At 43.5% G+C, this 23,540-nt stretch overlaps 1 protein-coding gene across 2 annotated transcripts in view; it reads right to left on the bottom strand.

Annotated features, from left to right (window-relative positions):
- Positions 1 to 23,540, bottom strand: part of IL1RAPL2 (interleukin 1 receptor accessory protein like 2) — a 559,437-nt gene that overhangs the window by 282,173 nt on the left and 253,724 nt on the right. For both annotated transcript variants that reach the window (XM_075259056.1, XM_075259057.1), the window contains exon 3: positions 10,720 to 10,993. In XM_075259056.1, coding sequence (XP_075115157.1) covers positions 10,720 to 10,993 — 274 coding nt within the window. The remainder of the gene's footprint in view (positions 1 to 10,719; positions 10,994 to 23,540) is intronic.

Raw genomic sequence — 23,540 nt, 5'->3', positions numbered from 1 at the left:
GATGTGATGGTGATACAGGAGGCTTCCGGGCAACTTCGAATCGTCCCATTGTTGCAGCGCGGATGGGTAGACATGGAGGATGAGGAGGAAATGGAGATTGAACTTTCCGGTGGGGCCAGAGGAGTCATGCCAACTAACACTGTGGCAGACATGGCTGAGTTCATGTTGGGGTGCTTTACAACCGACAAGCGTATTGTCAAAATCATGGAGGACAACCAGTACTGGATCTTTGCTATCCTTGACCCCCGGTATAAAAACAACATCTCGTCTTTTATTCCGGTAGAGGGGAGGGCCAATCGCATCAATGCTTGCCACAGGCAATTGGTGCAGAATATGATGGAGATGTTTCCAGCATGTGACGTTGGCGGCAGGGAGGGCAGTTCCTCCAGTAGGCAACCAAGTTCTCACCGGTCCACACAAACGAGGGGCACACTGTCTAAGGTCTGGGACACCTTGATGGCACCCCCTCGCCAAAGTGCCGCCACGGAGGGTCCTAGTGTCACCAGGCGTGAGAAGTATAGGCGCATGTTGCGGGAATACCTTTCCGACCACAGCCCTGTCCTCTCCGACCCCTCTGCGCCCTACACGTATTGGGTGTCGAAGTTGGACCTGTGGCTTGAACTTGCCCTATATGCCTTGGAGGTGCTGTCCTGTCCTGCCGCCAGCGTCCTATCTGAGAGGGTGTTCAGTGCAGCCGGTGGCATCATCACTGACAAGCGCACCCGTCTGTCAGCTGAGAGTGCCGACCGGCTCACTTTGATAAAAATGAACCACCACTGGGTAGAGCCGTCATTTTTGTGCCCACCTGTGTAAAGCACCCCAACATGAAACTCCATGTCTGTACTCAACCTCTCCAATTCCTCCGCATCCTCATACTCATCCACCATAAGCGTTGCACAATTCTGCTAATACTAGGCTCCCTCCACCCTGATTTCCCCCAACTCTGCTGGTTAGAGGCTCCCTCCACCATGAATTTGCCCAAACTGGGCTGTTTAGAGGCTCCCTCCACCATGAATTGGTCCAAACTGGGTTTTTTAGAGGCTCCCTCCACCATGAATTTGCCCAAACTGGGCTGTTTAGAGGCTCCCTCCACCATGAATTGGTCCAAACTGGGCTGGTTAGAGGCTCCCTCCACCATGAATTTCCCAAAACTTGGCTGTTTAGAGGCTCCCTCCACCATGAATTTGCCCAAACTGGGCTGTTTAGAGGCTCCCTCCACCATTAATTGGTCCAAACTGGGCTGGTTAGAGGCTCCCTCCACCATGAATTTGCCCAAACTGGGGTGGTTAGAGGCTCCCTCCACCATTAATTGGTCCAAACTGGGCTGGTTAGAGGCTCCCTCCACCATGAATTTCCCAAAACTTGGCTGTTTAGAGGCTCCCTCCACCATTAATTGGTCCAAACTGGGCTGGTTAGAGGCTCCCTCCACCATGAATTTGCCCAAACTGGGCTGTTTAGAGGCTCCCTCCACCATTAATTGGTCCAAACTGGGCTGGTTAGAGGCTCCCTCCACCATGAATTTGCCCAAACTGGGCTGTTTAGAGGCTCCCTCCACCATGAATTGGTCCAAACTGGGGTGGTTAGAGGCTCCCTCCACCATGAATTGGTCCAAACTGGGGTGGTTAGAGGCTCCCTCCACCATTAATTGGTCCAAACTGGGCTGGTTAGAGGCTCCCTCCACCATGAATTTGCCCAAACTGGGGTGGTTAGAGGCTCCCTCCACCATTAATTGGTCCAAACTGGGCTGGTTAGAGGCTCCCTCCACAATTAATTGGTCCAAACTGGGCTAATTAGAGGCTCCCTCCACCATGAATTGGTCCAAACTGGGTTTTTTAGAGGCTCCCTCCACCATGAATTTGCCCAAACTGGGCTGTTTAGAGGCTCCCTCCACCATGAATTGGTCCAAACTGGGCTGGTTAGAGGCTCCCTCCACCATGAATTTCCCAAAACTTGGCTGTTTAGAGGCTCCCTCCACCATTAATTGGTCCAAACTGGGCTGGTTAGAGGCTCCCTCCACCATTAATTGGTCCAAACTGGGCTGGTTAGAGGCTCCCTCCACCATTAATTGGTCCAAACTGGGCTGGTTAGAGGCTCCCTCCACCATGAATTTCCCAAAACTTGGCTGTTTAGAGGCTCCCTCCACCATTAATTGGTCCAAACTGGGCTGGTTAGAGGCTCCCTCCACCATGAATTTGCCCAAACTGGGCTGTTTAGAGGCTCCCTCCACCATGAATTGGTCCAAACTGGGTTTTTTAGAGGCTCCCTCCACCATTAATTGGTCCAAACTGGGCTGGTTAGAGGCTCCCTCCACAATTAATTGGTCCAAACTGGGCTAATTAGAGGCTCCCTCCACCATGAATTGGTCCAAACTGGGTTTTTTAGAGGCTCCCTCCACCATGAATTTGCCCAAACTGGGCTGTTTAGAGGCTCCCTCCACCATGAATTGGTCCAAACTGGGCTGGTTAGAGGCTCCCTCCACCATGAATTGGTCCAAACTGGGGTGGTTAGAGGCTCCCTCCACCATTAATTGGTCCAAACTGGGCTGGTTAGAGGCTCCCTCCACCATTAATTGGTCCAAACTGGGCTGGTTAGAGGCTCCCTCCACCATGAATTTGCCCAAACTGGGGTGGTTAGAGGCTCCCTCCACCATTAATTGGTCCAAACTGGGCTGGTTAGAGGCTCCCTCCACAATTAATTGGTCCAAACTGGGCTAATTAGAGGCTCCCTCCACCATGAATTGGTCCAAACTGGGTTTTTTAGAGGCTCCCTCCACCATGAATTTGCCCAAACTGGGCTGGTTAGAGGCTCCCTCCACAATTAATTGGTCCAAACTGGGCTAATTAGAGGCTCCCTCCACCATGAATTGGTCCAAACTGGGTTTTTTAGAGGCTCCCTCCACCATGAATTTGCCCAAACTGGGCTGTTTAGAGGCTCCCTCCACCATTAATTGGTCCAAACTGGGCTGGTTAGAGGCTCCCTCCACCATGAATTTGCCCAAACTGGGGTGGTTAGAGGCTCCCTCCACCATTAATTGGTCCAAACTGGGCTGGTTAGAGGCTCCCTCCACCATGAATTTCCCAAAACTTGGCTGTTTAGAGGCTCCCTCCACCATTAATTGGTCCAAACTGGGCTGGTTAGAGGCTCCCTCCACCATGAATTTGCCCAAACTGGGCTGTTTAGAGGCTCCCTCCACCATTAATTGGTCCAAACTGGGCTGGTTAGAGGCTCCCTCCACCATGAATTTGCCCAAACTGGGCTGTTTAGAGGCTCCCTCCACCATGAATTGGTCCAAACTGGGGTGGTTAGAGGCTCCCTCCACCATGAATTGGTCCAAACTGGGGTGGTTAGAGGCTCCCTCCACCATTAATTGGTCCAAACTGGGCTGGTTAGAGGCTCCCTCCACAATTAATTGGTCCAAACTGGGCTAATTAGAGGCTCCCTCCACCATGAATTGGTCCAAACTGGGTTTTTTAGAGGCTCCCTCCACCATTAATTGGTCCAAACTGGGCTGGTTAGAGGCTCCCTCCACAATTAATTGGTCCAAACTGGGCTAATTAGAGGCTCCCTCCACCATGAATTGGTCCAAACTGGGTTTTTTAGAGGCTCCCTCCACCATGAATTTGCCCAAACTGGGCTGTTTAGAGGCTCCCTCCACCATTAATTGGTCCAAACTTGGCTGTTTAGAGGCTCCCTCCACCATGAATTTGCCCAAACTGGGCTGTTTAGAGGCTCCCTCCACCATTAATTGGTCCAAACTGGGCTGGTTAGAGGCTCCCTCCACCATGAATTTGCCCAAACTGGGGTGGTTAGAGGCTCCCTCCACCATTAATTGGTCCAAACTGGGCTGGTTAGAGGCTCCCTCCACCATTAATTGGTCCAAACTGGGCTGGTTAGAGGCTCCCTCCACCATGAATTTGCCCAAACTGGGCTGTTTAGAGGCTCCCTCCACCATGAATTGGTCCAAACTGGGCTGGTTAGAGGCTCCCTCCACCATGAATTTCCCAAAACTTGGCTGTTTAGAGGCTCCCTCCACCATTAATTGGTCCAAACTGGGCTGGTTAGAGGCTCCCTCCACCATGAATTGGTCCAAACTGGGGTTTTTAGAGGCTCCCTCCACCATGAATTGGTCCAAACTGGGGTTTTTAGAGTCTCCCTCCACCATGAATTGGTCCAAACTGGGGTTTTTAGAGTCTCCCTCCACCATGAATTGGTCCAAACTGGGGTTTTTAGAGGCTCCCTCCACCATGAATTTGCCCAAACTCTGCTGGTTAGAGGCTCAATCCACCCTGATTTTCAAAACAAATGTTGGTGCCAACCTCAACTTACTACAAGGGCCAAATTCACTGCTGGTGACAAGCTCTCCTCACTGCAAGTGCCAAATACACATGTTTCAAGGTGTTTTCCTACTGTCAGAGAGGTGGTATTGAGTGTGTAAAGTGTGTAGTTGTTAGGCTGTGATGTTGGGGTAATAGAGGGTCTTTGGTGTGTTAGATGCCCCCAGACATGCTTCCCCTGCTGTCCCAGTGTCATTCCAGAGGTGTTGGCATCATTTCCTGGGGTGTCATAGTGGACTTGGTGACCCTCCAGACACGGATTTGGGTTTCCCCCTTAACGAGTATCTGTTCCCCATAGACTATAATGGGGTTCGAAACCCGTTCGAACACACGAACATTGAGCGGCTGTTCGAATCGAATTTCGAACCTCGAACATTTTAGTGTTCGCTCATCTCTAATCAATACTTTAGTATGGCAAAACCTTTAAGGATATGAAACTGTTCAGCGTAACAAATAAGAAATACAATGATTCAGAGCCCTGTATGAAATGCATCTGATTTGTCATAAGTATTCGGTCTGTTTTTTCTTAATTTTTTTTATTATAAACCACTGCACATGGCAAGATACATTGGTATTGACAAGGCATTAATAATCTATTGTCAGGGCTGCGTCTACTGAAGTTATATAATTTGGCAGACTAGAAGAATGACTACAATAAATAATCTAACAAGCAGCCAGATCCTGTTCTTTTGGGTACTGAAGCAGAATTTACAGCAGTAATTACTTTATGATGATGTTTGGAGATCAAATGGCCCAGTTAATGAGTCACTAATAAATCATTAACAATATTATTCTCATAACTATTTTCACACTAAAGATAATATGGTGTTGAAAAAAGTCTAACTACTCCGATGTCAAATTTTAAGATCATCCTTATGGGGTATTAAGGAGGTACGAAGCTGAAATGGAGACGTTTTAGAACGCAGGTTCATCTTGAAGGGAAATTATAAAAGTATCCAATAGATAAGTTTACGATAAGCAGATATAGCAGTGTTAAAGTTAAAAAATCTCTACTCATTGTGTAATGGGTGAATCTACATATCCACAACAGGACAACCATCTAATGGATATTGAAGCTTATAGCTTGACTGGGCTGGCGGTCCATGTGTATGGAGAAAGCGAGAGAGAGAACTATATAGTGAGCGCTATCTCATGTGATACCTGGAGGTTGGAACATCTGAAGAATGGCAACAAAAGAGAGCAAGTGATCACACCATAAATCATTCCACTCCTAGCTGATAGACAGGGGTAACTATAAGAGCCCCCAATGGTGCTCACATCCAAAGGAATAATGCAATATGTCAACAAAGACGGAGTATAAGAAAGAAGTAAGGAATAGCACTCACTGGCGTCCTGAAAACTTCAGGCTTTATTCACTCATTGCAATAAAAACAGAGGCAATAGAGAAGGAGAAGCGTCCAGTACTGGAGCAATGGCCGTTTTGTGCCGTTAAGGGCTTCATCTGGCCCGTTATACAAATGGATTGGCCTTTAGTTGTTGATAAGTCCCGTGAGTTTTTGGTCAAATGGTAAGATCAAGCAGGACGCTTATTTTTTTTCAGCGTCCTGCTCCAATCTCTGCCTCCCTTTGAAAACAATGTAAACAAGTATCAAATAGGTGCTGCTTTTGAGGCAGAATCCAGCTCAAAATCTGCACCACACTCCACCGTGTGAACATACCCATGTACTTCTCTCTTCTGTTATATACACTCCTGCTTTTGGTTCAAAAACAACCTAAAATCTGCAACAAAAAACAATGTCTGGTTTTCCAGCCTCAACAATATTTTCATATACTCATGATCTATCCAATGGATAGATTTGTATATCAGATATTGATGAGATATTGATGATCAGCTGATCTGGCTGCCTTCAATCCGAGACCCAGAAGCACATTGGTGAGCTGACGTGGCTTCCAGTGACTCAAGCTATAGGGTCGAGCCAATCTTGAGATTTCAGGATCGTTTTTAAAATCCGATTTCCAATCCCAATTCCGATCCTAATGCAAGTCAATGGGATTTGCTAATGATCGAAAATCGGATTTTAAAAATGATCCTATTAACTACACAGCGTGGAGTCCAAAAATTGAAGGCTTTTTGGACTCCACGCTGTTTAGTTATTAAAAAATCTTAGTCTCCCCTGCTGTCCAGTTACCTGCACAGAACCACTGCTGCCTCCCCTCCCGGTGTGTACGCCGCTTCCTGGAGCTCCGAGCCGTTGTTCTCTGTCTGTTTCTCTCCTCTCTCATTCAGACGCCGGCAGAGCACTGTATGCATCCCTGCCTCCCTAGAGAATCACTCACGTGTACCCGCCCACAACTCTCCTAAGCCACAACAAGCCCCGCCTACTCCCAGCATCAGTAACACTAGCCTATGAAGGTGGGGGCGTGCACAGCACTCTGCTGGCGTGTGAATGAGAGGACAGAGAACAACGGCCTGGAGCTCTGGGGAGTGGCAGCGGCTCTGTGCAGGTAAATTACAGTTAAGTTGCAGGTAACGGTTGAGCGATCAGGATCTGAATTCCATTCCTTATCTTTTTTAGGTGGGATTGGAATCGGATCACGATAGTGAAATTTACTCGATCGCCGATCGGGATCCGATTTTTTCTGATCCCGATTAGAGATGAGCGAGTACTGTTCGGATCAGCCGATCTGAACAGCACGCTCGCATAGAAATGAATGGACGTAGCCAACACGCGGGGGGTTAAGCGGCCGTCCGACGTCAAAGCGGAAGTACCAGGTGCATCCATTCATTTCTATGGAGCGTGCTGTTTGGATTGGCTGATCCGAACAGTACTCGCTCATCTCTAATCCTGATCGCTCAACCCTAGCAAGCTACTGTTGAGGACAGGGACATCAAAAGCTCTGCTCCTATTCAATAGCACTGGGTTACTGCACCCCTGTGCCTATTACTTGAGTACAAGCAGAGTTGCTCCCAGTCCCATCCCCATCATTATCTTCTGACACCCAGAGGCAACTGGATCCGCCTAACAATGTGGGGTCTGGATATTGGACCACCCACCTATCAGATACTCATGACCTATCCTGTAGGTAGGTCATCAGTATAAAAACCGTTGTTGGGGCTGGACTATTGTCTAGACCTAAAATCATTCTTCTATACACATTTTACTAGTTTTTTTCAATGTTTGTGCTCTTTCAAAGCTTCATTTGTGACTTTTCTATGTCTGGTTCAAGCCGGTATTGTAAATCTGAGCTTATGTTAAAGCTACGAGGTTAAAGGCTTACAAAGGAAATAAGGATTATTATTCGTAAAACGTTATTTTCATATGATTAAAATGGACAGATTTCTATTCCGAAACACTAGAGCCCTTTCATTTCCGTGTTCATGTACTTGACATGAGGGTTAGCTCAGGCATCAGTTATCAGATAAGTATATTATAAAACACATGGGTTTTCACATAGAACAACATCTGACCGAGACGCACAATCACCTCCTGATTATGTGCTAAGCACTACTTACAGCGAGTTACTCGCTCATATCGCTTCAATCTCCCACAGCTGCAGCATATCATTAGAAAAGGATCACATAATACAAAGTGCTCAGATTGGGATTTAACCCACAGGATGGGCTTGAAAAGTCTGATAGATGCAGGTGCCACCTCTGGGACCCGCACCAACTGTCTCTGGAGACCAGAGAATATAATAAGTGGAAGGTCATGGAAGGCGCAGACAAGAAAAGAAGATTGACACTTCCCTGTCCTCGCTTCTCTAGAGTTCAGACCACACTGCGCCCAAACTCAGACCTCCGCAGTACCTAGACAACAATGACGTCAGTAAGGAGGCCAGAAGATGTCGTGAAAGATGACTGGACATCACATTGGTTTGGTTTGGTTTGGTTTCTGCCCTCCCTCGTCTTCCACTTATGACAGATCCCAGACTATAATAATAATTTGTTGGTGGTGAACCCTACAAATCTTGGGTTCAGTCCAATCCATGTTTTTTGGAAAAATCGTAGCAAATGTAGCTTGCTCAAAACCAATCGCTCATCTCTACTCCCAAATTTTTGATATAGCATAGTTCACCCTGCAATAGAGTAAAATGGTGCAATATCACCTGAAGAAAACACTACTGGAATATAGGAGCTATATGTATGTATATAGAACTCATCTTCTGACTGCATATCCCGATATTCCGTATCCTAAAACCTAACTGCATATAACAACTGAGAATCTCATCTTTCATATGACCCAAATAACTCTGTACTTGGTGTTCTAATGCCTGAGATATAACTACTTAAGTATTCCTCCTCCAGCATCAGCTTCTCTGTATTATAAAGGAGCCCACCCACCCATACTCACAGTAACAAGAAGTCACAGGATTTCTATTACCAATAAAGAATCCCAGAAAAGAATAAAGAAGGGACAGAAGGTGGATTTCAGCCTAGGATCGTAATGCACGATGACTATTCACACACTATTGAGGGGATATCGTCACTCCTTAGGGAGAGAACCACCATTAAGGTGTGTGGAGTCTTATTAAGCCATGAGCGCTCCACTGTGCAAAGGAACATGGGAAGAATATGCAAATCTGACTTCCATGATATAATTAGGATGCCAGTGCCTCAAGTATGCACACCAATAGAGGGCGCTGACTGAGAATGTGCAAGTCTATCTTCCATGATGTAATTAAGAAGACAGAGTCTCAGTCAAGCCATCCAATAGAGGGCGATCCCTTTAACATCATGCCGACCTTCTCAGAGGCCTTTGTTTGCAATGATGTTGGGATTTTACCAGATACAGTCTCTCAGCCATGGACAGCTGTTTCAATGTATTTGCATCTCATCAGCTTGACGCAGAGAGGACTGATCTGGCAGAGGTGAGAGGCTTAGACAGGGTTGAGGGGATATCGTCACACTAATCCTGGAAATAAATCCCCCTCACAGACCAAGTTTCCTGTATGTGAATGTAGCCTTACTGTGTAGCTGTCATCAGATCTACCACAACGCACTGCAGTGTAATACAGTGCACTACAATACATTGCAATACAGAAATAAAGCAAAGCAAACTATTCAAAAATTACTCAACTTTTTATGTAGGCAATCTTGTAACATACAGTCCAATAACATAGTTTTCTTCCCACTCCATTTTGCTTTGCCACAGTATCTATGACCCTGCTACCCGGATATGGAAAGGCCTCCTGAATGGTAAGTATGTGAGAGGACCATATGCTTTTACAGTAATATATTGCTATAAGAAGCTAGGTCATACCCTGATTCATAAAACCTTGGGTGGATCCGCTCACATCCAGCTGACCACAGGCGGAAACTTAAGAAACCTGGCTTGATCCACTGGTACATGGAGGTGTCGGAGACAGACATGTTAATGGAGAGAAAATCCGGCAATTCTGGGATCTTCTTAAAATGGAGCCTGTAAAAAACACACGTACGTAGCCACTCTGATGCATTTAGAGCTGAGACTGCCCTTAGAAATAGCCTAACTAATAAAGGCTCGGTTTTCTGAAGATCTCAGGAATTCTGGCTTTTCTCTTTATTTCTATACAATGATTCACTATCACTGGTTAGTCTTCACCCAAATCAATACCTGCTTCTCTTCACTCCAGATTTCCATTATATAACCATGATCACCCTTCATATCTATGCTTTCTTTGATATTTTGCAGACCAAGTAGGCAACTTTTAATGCATTTTAGTTCCCCCACTCATAAAACAAGTTTATTTTTTTAATTAGAATGCACTAGGGTTCAGCAAACCAATTCAGATTGAACCAAATTTGACCCAAATTTTCCAAAAGTTTGTCTTGACCATGAAACACTATTATACCCAATCTTAGGCCTCAGTGGTTAAGTGGGACTTGCTGACATTATGACGCTTTGTCCCAGTGTCATGACATTGGGGCACACCACATGCCCAATAACAGGCATCAGCGGTGATCTTGGGCCATGTGACATCACCTAGAGGCTGGAAGAAGATGCAGGAACACTATAAGGATGCCCAGGAGAGATGAGGTGTGTATAACAGTTTCTTATGTCTACTCACTCCCATGGGCCTGCACTTACTATACTCCAGGAGCTGAAGAGACCCCAAAATATAATAATACCACTTCTGTTTCGTTCCAAACAAGTTCGACCCAAAATGAACTGGAACAAATCTTGTGAGGTTCAGCGGTATGGTTCTTTCTGCCCATCTCGAGAATGCCCCTTAGTATATTATGCAATGTATTACAGGTATATTGGAGACAAATGTATGAAGATACAGATTTCGTATTGTAAAAAGTCAATGTAGTATTACACCTATTGTATAACTAATCTTATATACTATGAGTACTGTATATTAGTTTACTTCACTCCATCTCTCTCTATATCTTAGGAACAGATTTACATTATTCAATATGTTGCAATAAAATCTTATTTACCTTAGAACACACGTGTAGAATCCACTGTCTTGTACCTCAGCTGAATGTATCCATAGAGAGTCATCGTCTTTGCTCATCCTAGCCACAGAAAATAAAATTGGTTCTTCCAAATCCCCTTTGGTCTTGTACCACATGAGCCGGAGTCCCGCACTCTGAGCCATGGTGTAGTTAGTCCTGATATAGCTGTAGAACAGCGCACATTTTACTCGCACGGGTTCTCCTGCCAGTGACATGTAGGTGTTTAGATCCACGGACCAGTCAATGCAGCCATCCGCTGTAGGGAAAGCAAAAGAAGTGATATAAACTATGTAACAAAAGCCTGATGTACAAGGTCACTACATCTGAATAGTCAAATACTGAGCAGGAGGCAACGTGTGCGACTAAGACAAAGATACCATGTGAAGGCGCAAGTCAACTAAAAATGATCTTTCATAACATTTTTTGTACTCTTTTTGGAATATTTCGTAAGATATTCACAATTTATTCAGAATTTATTTTCAGCAAATAAAAGTTATGGTTTGTGTAACAAACAGTTATTAAGTTATTAACTAGAGATGAGCGAACACTAAAATGTTCGGGGTTTGAAATCCGATTTGAACAGCCGCTCACTGTTCGAACGGGTTTCGAACCCCATTATAGTCTATGGGGGGAAATGCTCGTTTCAGGGGTACGCAACATTCGATCAAATTCTACTTACCAAGTTCATGAGTGAGGGTCAGGCTGGATTCTTCTCCCTGTAAAGCGTCCCCGCGTCCTCTTCCGACCTTGAATTCACTCTGCTAGGCATCGAGCCTGGGCAGAGCCGACTGCGCATGCCCGCACTACAAGTGGACATGCACAGTTGGCTCTGCCCAGGTCCGATGCCTGACAGAGTGAATTCAGAGCTGGAAGAGGACGTGGGGACGCTGCGGAGGGAGAAGACTTCTAAAGGTAGGAGAAGAACCAGTGTTGATTGGCAATGTATAACATTCTGCCAATCAACGCTGGTTCTGCATCGAATCTTAACTTCGAACATCTAGTAGTACCCGTTCATCTCTATTATTAACTTTTCATCATACAAACAATAATATTAATTTCTTAAACTTGACGACCTCTTTAAGTTGGGATCAGAACACAAATGTGTTATGAACTGGTTCGTCAGGAGAAAATATTGGTGACCCATCAATGTATGATGAATAGGGCTCTCACCCCTGGTTCCCACACCAGTCAGCAGAACAACTCACCCACTACTATGCCAGGTACTGCAAATCAACCACAACAGCCGTATTCCCATGTACTTCCTTACTTTTCCTCTTGGATGAACATGTCCATGTGTGTCATATGATGAGTATCTTTTTATACAACATGATTTTATGGTAGTTTGTCATGAGATGCCTATCCTATATATACCTATCCTTGGCCACCCAGTGGTTGGATTTTAGATGTCAGCCTATCTTGTTTTCAATTTCAGTCAGGCTTTTGCTAGCTTGTCACAAAATTGTATTGAACTGGTTGAAAGAGAAATTAAAGTCCTCAAAGGGTTTATCCAGTTTCTAAGATTCATAGCGTATCCTTAGGATACCATGGACCCCAGGCAGCGAGGCAAAGACGTGCTACTCACTCGATGTACAAGCTCGATGTACAAGCTGTAGCAGCAAGTGTAGGTACTGCAGCACTGCCCCATTGAAATCTAAGATAAGATAAAATAAGACAATCCTTTAATCTATGCGGCAACACTGCACCTACCACTACAATTTGTATGGCAAGTGAACAAAGACTCTTTCACACTACCTCAATAATGGGGATCGGTGGGAGTCCCAGTTGCCGGGAACCCCGAACATCTAATTGAGATGTTCTATCCTAAGGATAGACCATTCGTCTTAGAAACCAGATAACCCCTTTTACCAAATTTTAGATATGGAAATGGTTGACTCATCTGTAGGCTAAGCCACAGTCCCTGGCATTGCCACAGTCATGTGAACATCAACGCAGCTGCTGAAATTCTATCTGTCCTGGATTTGTGTCCCCACTGATCAAAGATTCATGACCCACTCAGGACAGCCCATCATTGGTATATCCTTAAAATTAGGCTCTCTGACCAACACAAATTCCCAATACAGAGTGCAGAAGTCCTTCAGGATGAACAGAAGTGGTTAATCCAATTCTCCCCATCATACATATCACTCACTAAAACCTACTCCATGTTATATCTCATCTCACACAAAACAATCTTAATCTTTAGGTCACAAAACACAAATTTAGAATATAACAAGCATCCAATTAACTCGATCAACATGACCATGGTGAAAACTACATTATATCATCCTTGCTATTTTTACAGAACACAGGGTATAGCTATAGCCATGAAGAACACCCATGAAAGGCTCAGCCATTAGAAATGTTCTCACTCAGTTCCTGCGATGTGGCATTTAAATGTAAAAAAAAATAAAGCAAAACCTCAAAAAGTTTGATCCATGTAGCATTTTTTTATTTCCACGACGGAGAATGAAGTTATGTGAATAAAATTGGAAAAGATAAAATAATGGAACAATCAGGACATCAAAACCAGAGGTGTCCTTGACGGTTAAGATCATGGAGCAACTCAGCTGGCAATTAAACCCCAACAACGTGAAAATATTGCTAAACAAGTTGACTGTCAGTAAGCATAAAAGACAATTCATGGTCTGAACTCACTTTACAACCCGAGGATCTGCATGGTTTATATTCAGCAAATTTAAAGAAATGAATTAATGAAGAGCACTGGGCAGACACGGCTTAATCCATTAGGAAATTACTGGCTCATCACACCACATATCTTAGATGCTTTGTGAAAATTTCCTCCAGTAAGGGAGGCAAGGGGACATGTTTACCGCAAAGTAGACCACTCGTTGTCAAAAAATACATGCTTCCAAAGGAAAGGAGATTATCCAAAGTTCATGGTATTTGTAGAAATCTTCTATAATGTAAGTGTTCTAAAAGCTCTAAAAACGAACATATCAGCAAGGTCACACAGGAACATGCCAAATGTGGAAAGGCAAATTGGGATGAAGCGGTCAGTACAAACATAACTAGATTTAGAAAACAGAGAAGTAAAAGGAAGTACAGAGATAAGATAAGAAAATCCTTTAATAGTCCCACCTTGGGGAAATTCAGTTTGTTCCAGCAGGATGGATAATTATAATAAAGTAATATAATTCAAGAAAGAACACATACAAGCTCATAGCAGGTAGAAGGAGTCATAGCAACTAAAAAGAAAAGAAAGTCTTCAGGATCATTTAGTTCTCTGTGCGGAGTGATCTCTGCTTAGCCTGATGTTGATTATACAGCCTGACCACGGTTGGGAGGAAGGATCTCTGATAGCGCTCCTTCTCACACTTGGGGTGAAGCACTGGTTCACTGACAGTACTGCCCAGTACTATCACAGTCTCATACATGGGATAGGAGTTATTCTCACCATGGACAGTATCCTTCTGTGACCCACCACCTGTACTGTTTCCACGAGGCTCCCCAGGACAGAGCTGTCCTTTCTAACCAGCCTATCAAGTCTATTTCTGATGCCTTGGCTTGGGCCTGGGCACTTGAGAAGCCCAAAGTAGACACTAGGATAAAAAGAGTATACAGTGTGATATGTGGGCATCCCTCGAGACAATATACGTGACTGAATTTATTACCTTTTAACAATTTGGGAAAAGATAATCTGCAAAAAAAAGTTGACACATGCTAAAAGGCTTATGACACACCAAAGAGTTGTCCACTAATAGTACACAATAGATTTGGTTACTAATCCTAGACTACAAATGGAAAATAATATATAATAAAACTAGCTGGTACCCGCGACTTCGTCTGCGGTGATTGTAGCAGTGGGTATATACAGGCGCGGGTAAGGTTTTCGTACTGTGTATAAGGTATGGGATATGAAATGTAAGTTTGTATCTTGTTTTTGCTGTAATTCAGAGAATACGTGAGACTTTTTTGTTGAAGTTACTTTGTATTTGAGCTGCTATATATACGGTGTTGTGAGAAACTTTACATAGTGACTTTGGGACAGAGGTATTTGAAGTTAACCCTTTCCCGCCGATGGCATTTTTTGATTTTCGTTTTTGACTCCCCTCCTTCTAAACCCCATAACCCCATTTTCTTCATGATGCCACCATTATTTATTCTATATAATGTACTGGGAAGCAGGGAAAAAATTCAGAATGGGGTGGATTTGAAGAAAAAAATGCATTTCTGCGACTTTCTTACGGGCTTTGGTTTTACGGCGTTCACTGTGCAACCAAAATGACATGTCCCCTCTATTCTGTGTTTCGTTACGATTCCAGGGATACCAAATTTATATGGTTTTATTTACATTTTGACCCCTTAAAAAAAGGCAAAACTGTGTTAAATTCTTTTTTTTTTTTTGAAAAGTCGCCATATTCCGACAGCCATAACTTTTTTATACGTGCGTGTACGGGGATGTATAGGGCGTCTTTTTTTGCGGGACCGGGTGTACTTTGTAGTTCTACCATTTTCGGGAAATGTTATTGCTTTGATCACTTTTTATTCAAATTTTTATCAGAATCAAAACAGTGAAAAAATGGCAGTTTGGCACTTTTGACCATTTTTCCCGCTACAGCGTTTACCGAACAGGAAAAATATTTGTATAGCTTTGTAGAGCGGGCGATTTCGGATGTGGGGATACCTAACATGTATGTGTTTCACAGTTTTTAACTACTTTTATATATGTTCTAGGGAAAGGGGGGTGATTTGAATTTTTAATCCTTTTTATTTGTTTTTATATTTTTTTTCTTTTTTTGAATTTTTTTTTTTTTTGCATTTATTAGACCTCCTAGGGGTAATGACATGGGTGGGCGGTGTTGCGAATTGTCAGAGCGGTGGGGGTCGGCAAACATGGCTGCTCCGGAGCGTTAAAGAGGTAGCCTCCTGGAGTATCGGTAAGGTGAGGGGCAAAGTGGTAAAGTATATGTATATGTGATTGTGTGGGGTTAGGGGCGAGGCTGTAGAGGGCAATATGAATTTTGGGGCTTGCTATGGTCCAAAGTGTGTGAGATTGCAGAGATGGTGGTGTGAGTTTGGGTTTTGTGGGGTCCTGGCACAAATGTATGTGCGCTATTGTGACGAACAGTAGCCTATTGCGCAATTGGGTGTATTAACTATGTTTGTGGAAAATTTCTGCCAAATCGGTCAAGCGGGTTTTGCGTGATTGAGGAACAAACATCCAAACACACAAACCCACAAACATCCAAACTCACAAACTTTCACATTTATAATATTAATAGGATGATTCTCAAGATTGAAACATATCCACTATGCACAGGATAGCAAAGCATAGGTATAGTTGCTGGAGGGTCCTATTACTACAAATCCTACTAATCTGGAGAACCGTGTCCCCTGATTCAATGGATCAACCGTTCACCATGTACACCGCCACGCTATTCAATGGGGTTTTTTTCTATATAAAATGTATCTATTATTTACTTAAGCTTTATTCATTTTTTTTTTAAATTTTCAGGTCCTTTTCAACACATCGAACCCTAATGTTATCTTATATTAGTGGACAATTACGCCCAATGTGTATAAACGGCACCAGAACTAGTTAGCCAGGTATGGTCAAAGCACAGCCTGGGGGCTTTCTGCAGTCTGCGAAATATCAGTCCACGCCAGGAACAGTCAGCTCCAAGTCTGCCAAAGACTAGGCAATGGGTATCCTTACACATTAATTACCGATCATGTACTGAAGGGTTAAAGGGCCAAGAATGGAGTTTTCGGAGTTATTCTCCAACTGGCGATCACACAAACTGCTTTACCCACAAAGTTGCAACGATGTAAATGGCTCCGATTAGAATGAAATCCCAAAGTTTCCTATTTTGTCTCTAGTTAAAGCTCCTGTGTCACACGTCCTGCACCGCAAACACTTCCCGAGACAAACAGGCTCAACATGAAATGTTACTTTGTTTTCTTTGACCTTGATTGGAGAAGGTTGATTTATAATTCATATGTCCTTTAGGCTACAGGAAGGCAGAGATCCTTGATAAAGAGATGCTGTATCCTCATCTCATTCATCAACCTTTATAATGACCTTGGGGGTCTAAGAAAGAACGTTGTTAAAAGAAAAAAAAAGATGTGTCAACATAGAACTTCTACTAAATAGAAACTTGGCATACAAAACATCCTACCTAAGGAAAAGACACAAAGATCTTTTCGTTTCGGCTGTTTTCATTATTGGGCACACTTTGCCAATGTATTAATGGATATAGGAGATGATAAGGTTAGTATGACAAAATACAATGTTTACATGCCAGGGTATGAGGTGATGCCCTTGGGCAGCCCTATGGCTGCTAAGAGTTATAATGTCAATCTTGCATGAAACTTCTCTGCAACTATGAAAGAGACTATAGAGGAATTACATCAATGTCATCCACTACGTGTTAGACAGAAGAAACGTACAGGACACTTCTAAATTATTTACATGCCTATTCCAGTGAGAATACTGTATGTCTGTATAGTCAGTGTTCAATGGAAGGCTGGAAGAAGTAACGTGATGTGAGTTAGGATTGTAGAGAGGGAACACTAGGTATCATCTCAGGATAGAGATTAATAAGTGTTGGTTATTTTAATGTGGAATGCTTTTTACATAGAACATCCCAACTAATTTCGGATGAAAAACCACAAGCCAAAGAGGTTCCCCAAGGAAAGTTTCAGAGATGAGCGAACAGTAAAATGTTCAATATTCGTTTCGAGTAGCTGCTCAATATTCGACTACTCGAATCGAATATCGAACCCTATTATAGTCTATGGGGGGAAAATGCTCGTTTCAGGGATAGGCAACATTCGATCAAATTACACTTACCAAGTCCACGAGTGAGGGTCGGGCTGGATCCTCAAAGAAGTCTTCTCCGTGCAGTGTCCCCGCGGCATCTTCCGGCTCCGCGGGGACGCTGCACAGAGAAGACTTCTAAAGGTAGGAGAAGAACCAGCGTTGATTGGCCGACTGTATAGCATTCGACCAATCAATGCTGGTTCTGCATCGAACTTTTCCATTCGAATAGCGAGTGGTACTCGATCGAGTACGAGTATTTCGAATACCGTAATATTCGATCGAATACCTACTCAATCGAATACCTACTTGATTGAATACTACTCGCTCATCTCTATTCAATACTTCTATTGCAACATATCTCCTATAAGTGGTTCCAAACCCAGGTGACATGACCAGAGCCGGCATCTGGTCCCAAGTTCACTGCTAGTTACCTGTAACATGGATGGACTGGGTGAATACATCATTATAGTAAAGCCAGCCCCCATAGTAATAAGCAGAGAACATGGGAGAGGAGGGTGGAGGTGGAGCAATTTGGGGCCCGGATGTGAAACCAGTTCTGCATTTGCAATAGAACCCACAAGAAGTATGTATGGAAATCTTTCCTTAAGAAACCCTTTATTGAGAAGTAATACTCACTTGTCCCTGACATGGCATTGAAGAGAAAAAAAAAGGTCCCCCCATAGATTCCAGCTGGGGGCCTAACAGCAGGGCAATCTGTGTTCATCTTATTTATGGGAGAAAATTTTTGCTTAAAGAAATTGGGGAAGATTTACAAAGCCAAATGTAACCCAATTTTAGATTAATTTCTGCAAATAATTGTAGGAGATGGGCATGTTTAGTAAACCAACCAATAGGTGGCATAAAGTTAGGTGAAAGTCCCTAATGGTGAACCAAATTTATCATGTAGGATGGATCTTTAGACTGCCTGGTTTAAGCTTTCACTGACTATGTATTAGACAATATTTGGTCTCTCCCCAAGGAGTGACAATATCCCCTTAACCCTGTCTAAGCCTCTCATCTCTACCAGGTTATAGTCCTCTCTACATCGGGCTGACGAGATGCAAGTACATCGAAATGGCCGTCCTCGGTTGAGAGACTATACTTGGTAATAATCCCAGCGTCATTGCAAAACAAAGGCCTCTTGGAAGGTCGAGCATGATGCTAAAGGGAGCAATCCTTTATTGGGTTATTTCACTGAAATTCTGTCTTCCTAATTACATCAAGGAAGACAGGCTTGCACATTCCAGTGAGCGCCCTCTATTGGTTTGCAACACTGAGGCAGCAGCTGACTTCCTAATTACATCATGGAAGACAGATTTGCATATTCTTCTCATGGTCCCTTGCGAAGTGGAGTGCTAAAGGCTTAACAAGTCTCCACACACCTATATGGTGGTCTCTCCCCAAGGAGTGACAATATCCCCTTAACAATATTACTACTGTAATTCTGCCTTATTGTAACTAGTAGACACCCCCTTTTAAGGTTATAAGTCACACAGATGAATTACGGAAAATGGGGGGCAACATGGTGGCTCAGTGGTTAGCCTTGCAGCGCTGGAGTCCTGGGTTCGAATCCAGCCAGGGACAACATCTGCAAGGAGTTTATATGTTCTACCAGTGTTTGTGTGGATTTCCTCCCATTCTACAAAGACATACTGATGGGGAAAAATGTACATTGTGAGCCCTATATGTGGCTCACAATATAAAAACAAAAAACCCCGACCCCGACATGGAATGACAAGGACGCTTAGACTAAAAAAAGCTAAAGTATGCTTCTGTTTTGCAGACCCATAAGTAATAAACTTATTAGTTACACCGAGCAATTTGGTAATTCTGCAAATACGATACAAAGTGATTGTTTCTGATCAATGGAAATTGGTTCCTTTCATTGTAGAATCCATAGGACATACTATAAAAATGTTTTACAGTTAGGGGATCTTTATCAAATCAAAATGGTGCAAATTCTGTCACATTTATCAAAATATTGCAAAAGCATAATAACTATATTGCCATTTCTCTCCCTTTCTGCTTTTTAGAGACCCATATGGACCCTGGAGTTGTCTGCTTGGACCCTAATTTACCAATATAATGCACACAGATATCTGGATGAATATTATGTATACACCTGTAAACTATTTTAATATATCCACTCTAAGGGTGGTCATACATCAATGTCAGCCTGAAACCACCAATTTTGGTAAGGATTGTTCAACATCTAATTGTGCTGTTGGATTTCAGGATTTCCAATTCTTTTTTTTTTTTTTTCTTCCTTTGGGCAAGACAAAACCTCTACCAGAGAAATCTAAAAGGCAGTGGTTTTAACCCCTGTCCTTATTCATGATACGTTCATGCAGACAGCGTAAAATGTGCACAAATAGGGCCGAGGAGAATTCAGAGGCGTAACTGTTGGCCGAAATAGCGTTTGGACAACAGCTCTGTACAGTGTATGATGTGAAAAAGTCACACTCCCTTCCACTTGTCCCCTAAATCTTATTTGTCAGTATGTAGAATGTTATTAAATGGGTTATCCACTTTTTAATATTGATGGCCTAGCTCTAGACTAAGTCATTAATATTAGATGGAAGGAAGGGGCAACATTCGGGACCTCATGGATCAATGCTCCGGGACAGTATGGCTTCCAGTAGTATTTATATGCTAGGAACTGTGTTGTGCTGCTAGCTCAGGCTCGGTTCACATGTACATTCAATATTCCATTTGGGGAGTCCACTTGGGGAATACCGAACACATTAAAAAATGGTGAGCAATGAAAGCACACAGACCCCATAGACTATAATGGAGTTTGTGCGTTTTCTGCACGGTGTCCGCACGAGTTATGCGGAGAGAAAAGTACTTCAACCATTACTCCTCTCTCCGCATGATTTGTACAGACACCACGCGGAAAATACACGGACCCCATAATAGTCTATGGGGTCCGAGTGCTTTCATTGCTCACCGTTTTTTAATGAGTTCGGTATTCCTTTCAGAGGGTTCCAAAGCGGATTTTCTGAACAGAATACTGAATGCAGATGTGAATTGGGCCTCACCATACAAAGTGTAGTCTAAGGGACACCATTGCATACCTAAATCTACCACTACTCTTTGTATGGCAAGTGATCAGCGTGACTCTCAGCATGTAACCATTAGTGGTCGCTGTCCTTCCCTGGAGCAGCTATTTGGAGGAGGTCTGTAGTGTCAGACCTGGGACACACCCTAAGGATATGCCCTTGATATTACATAGTACATAATGCTTTTAAGTAGTAGGGGACAGCGGGAGTGTGTTTGTCTCTAATCACATAAAACATTGGTTTGCACAGGAGCTGTATACACAAAACGGTAGGAGAGTTTTCATCCAGATTATTCACAAGCTTGGTTCATTTATCATTTTCGATGCAGTGTTAGATATAACTAATTCTATTTAGCATATTTTTGGAGTATGGGAAGAACGTGCAATACTCACATGCCCCATGCGGTTGTGGTTGCTTTAATACAGAGGACCCTGTATTGTACAGTGAAATAATGGCTCACAATGTCACCAGTAATAAAAATGTAATAAATACAATATATATATATAATGCTTCTCCATTACTTTCACAGTCTGCGCTGTTCAGAAAGGTGTCAATGCTTCCTGCCAAAAGTCACTCCAGGGAGATCACAACATTGTTCGGAATCTTTTTATGATTCCATTAGTTTTGTGCGATGCAAATAACGTTATTTGTGTCTGTGGCATTTCACGTTTAGCATTAATGAAGAGTTTTGGTAAGTTTTGCAGCTTTTGTCACCAGTGTCACATAATATGCGGTATAACAGCTGCCACTTCAGACGTCGCAGGCGCTACATGATATATAATTTATATGGTTTCAAATAATACAATAAGACACATTTTATTTATTTACTTGCCTCTTCAACATCTGGGTTTTCAAACCTGTTCTTTGAGTTTCCGCCATTATTGGCTTACGGAACTATTGTACACTTAGATCTCAGGCAAACAAAACAAAGTGGACGACACTAATGAAATCTGTGCTCTGAGTGACCCGGAGAAGGAGGGGTGCTGTGCCGGAGACGCCGAATCTCAGCGGTAGGTACATTGTTCTCTTTTTAAGAGCCCTTTATTATGTGTAAGCAAAAAGAAATAAAAAAAAGTCTTCTCTGACCCGTCTTAAGACGTAACACTCATTCTAGACTAAAGACTTGAATTTCAGCTAAATTAAATTTGATATCATAGTATAGGAAAGAGTATCCTTAGCTTCATGCCGCACCCATGCTGTAGCTACTTGTGATGTTTCATGCTTTTTTGTCACTTACTTATTGATAGGTAGAGCTATTATCCCTTACAAAACAAAGCCTCTAGGCGCACCATATGGCACCACATACAGTGTCTACATGTATATAGTGCAAAACCGCCAGGACACCATGTGCCACAATATAGGGTCAGACACAGCTTTGCCATGTAACATCAATGCATTCTAAAGATGAGATACAGATTTTTCACTTTAACGTATATTGTGTTGTTTGCATGAGAAAAAAATTCAAGCTAATAGTGTGACCAGTGGTAAAAAGTGTCTGTCGGCCTGGGTGCAAACTTTCATCTGGGCCTCCTTCCCTCAGCAATGGCCCCCACACAGTATTGTATGCTCACCAGTGGCCACCCACACCCACAGTATTACATGCCCACCAGTGCCCCACCCACAGTATTACATGCCCACCAGTGCCCCACCCACAGTATTACATGCCCACTAGTGGCCCCCCCACAGTATTACATGCCCACCAAGCCCTCTACAGTATTACATGCCCACCAGTGCCCTTCCACAGTATTACATGCCCACCAAGCCCTCAACAGTATTACATGCCCACCAAGCCCTCAACAGTATTACATGCCCACCAAACCCTCAACAGTATTACATGTCCAGCAGTGTCCCACCCACAGTATTATATGCCCAACAGTGTCCACGTGTTATATGTTCCCAGCAGCCCCCTTCTGCTCCGGTGCCATTATTATACTGTGGGGTCTCCTCAGGGAACTGAATAAAAACAACAAATACTAATACTCACTTTGCTTCACCTTTCCTGGACATCCTGGCTCTGGCTGTCTTCAGCATCTTTGGCCATCTTCCAGACATCCCTGCTGATGCCAGTGATTGGTCCTCATCGGTCAAGTGGGGGCGCACTGATGTCATTACGCTGCTGCGCCCCATGGGACTACTGGGCCCTGATTACAGGCCTCAGTCACGAGATGGAACAGTGCCATAGAGGACGTTGAGCCCAGGAGAGGGGAGTATAATTATTTATTATTTTAAGTAATCTTCCCTGGGCTAGTATGTACAGTGGTTGGGGAACCAGCTTTTCCCCAACCACCGTCATAGTTGTACACGATCCTGTCCCTCTCCAGTTGGCTGCGGGCCCCGTACCTTGCCGAACCTGGTTGCATTCCCTGTGAACACGATCGGTACGCACCTGATTGTGACATCTCCAATTAGTTGGTCTAGTTAATGGCAGAAAAACGTGCCAAAATTAGGTGCATTATTGGCGTACAGCATTGCAACAAATGTCATTGCCACTTTCAGCAATGCCACGACATCTCCTTGAGAGGAAAGGACCAGCCATGTTGAAATTCAACTTTTCTATGGAGTATAACAAAAGATCTATAAACATAGTCATCATAGACTTGGTCACATAACCTAGTACATGGGATATTGGAAACATGGGGGTGATATAATGAAAAAGCCAAGTTTCCAGGGTGCAGCACTTCCTACTTGTCCTCCTGATGAAGCACGTCTCATTGATATGTGAACTCAGGCCTGCTCCTTATACTGTGAAGAACTACAAATTCTCACTCGGTAATTGCAGTCTTTCGGGCTGTAATAAAAATATATGCCTGGCTGCTCATCTATCTAGTAAGTGAGAGAGAGTACAGTAAATCACTCTTCTCTATTACAACCAGGATACAGTTTGTTAAACTGGAGGTCTAGTAATGAGGAGCTATGTCGTGGTCATGTATTCCGGTCAGACGTATAATAAGGCCATT

This window comes from Leptodactylus fuscus, chromosome 11 (genome assembly GCF_031893055.1).
Source record: "Leptodactylus fuscus isolate aLepFus1 chromosome 11, aLepFus1.hap2, whole genome shotgun sequence".
Taxonomy (NCBI): domain Eukaryota; kingdom Metazoa; phylum Chordata; class Amphibia; order Anura; family Leptodactylidae; genus Leptodactylus; species Leptodactylus fuscus.
This window is presented reverse-complemented; position numbering and strand designations above follow the sequence as displayed.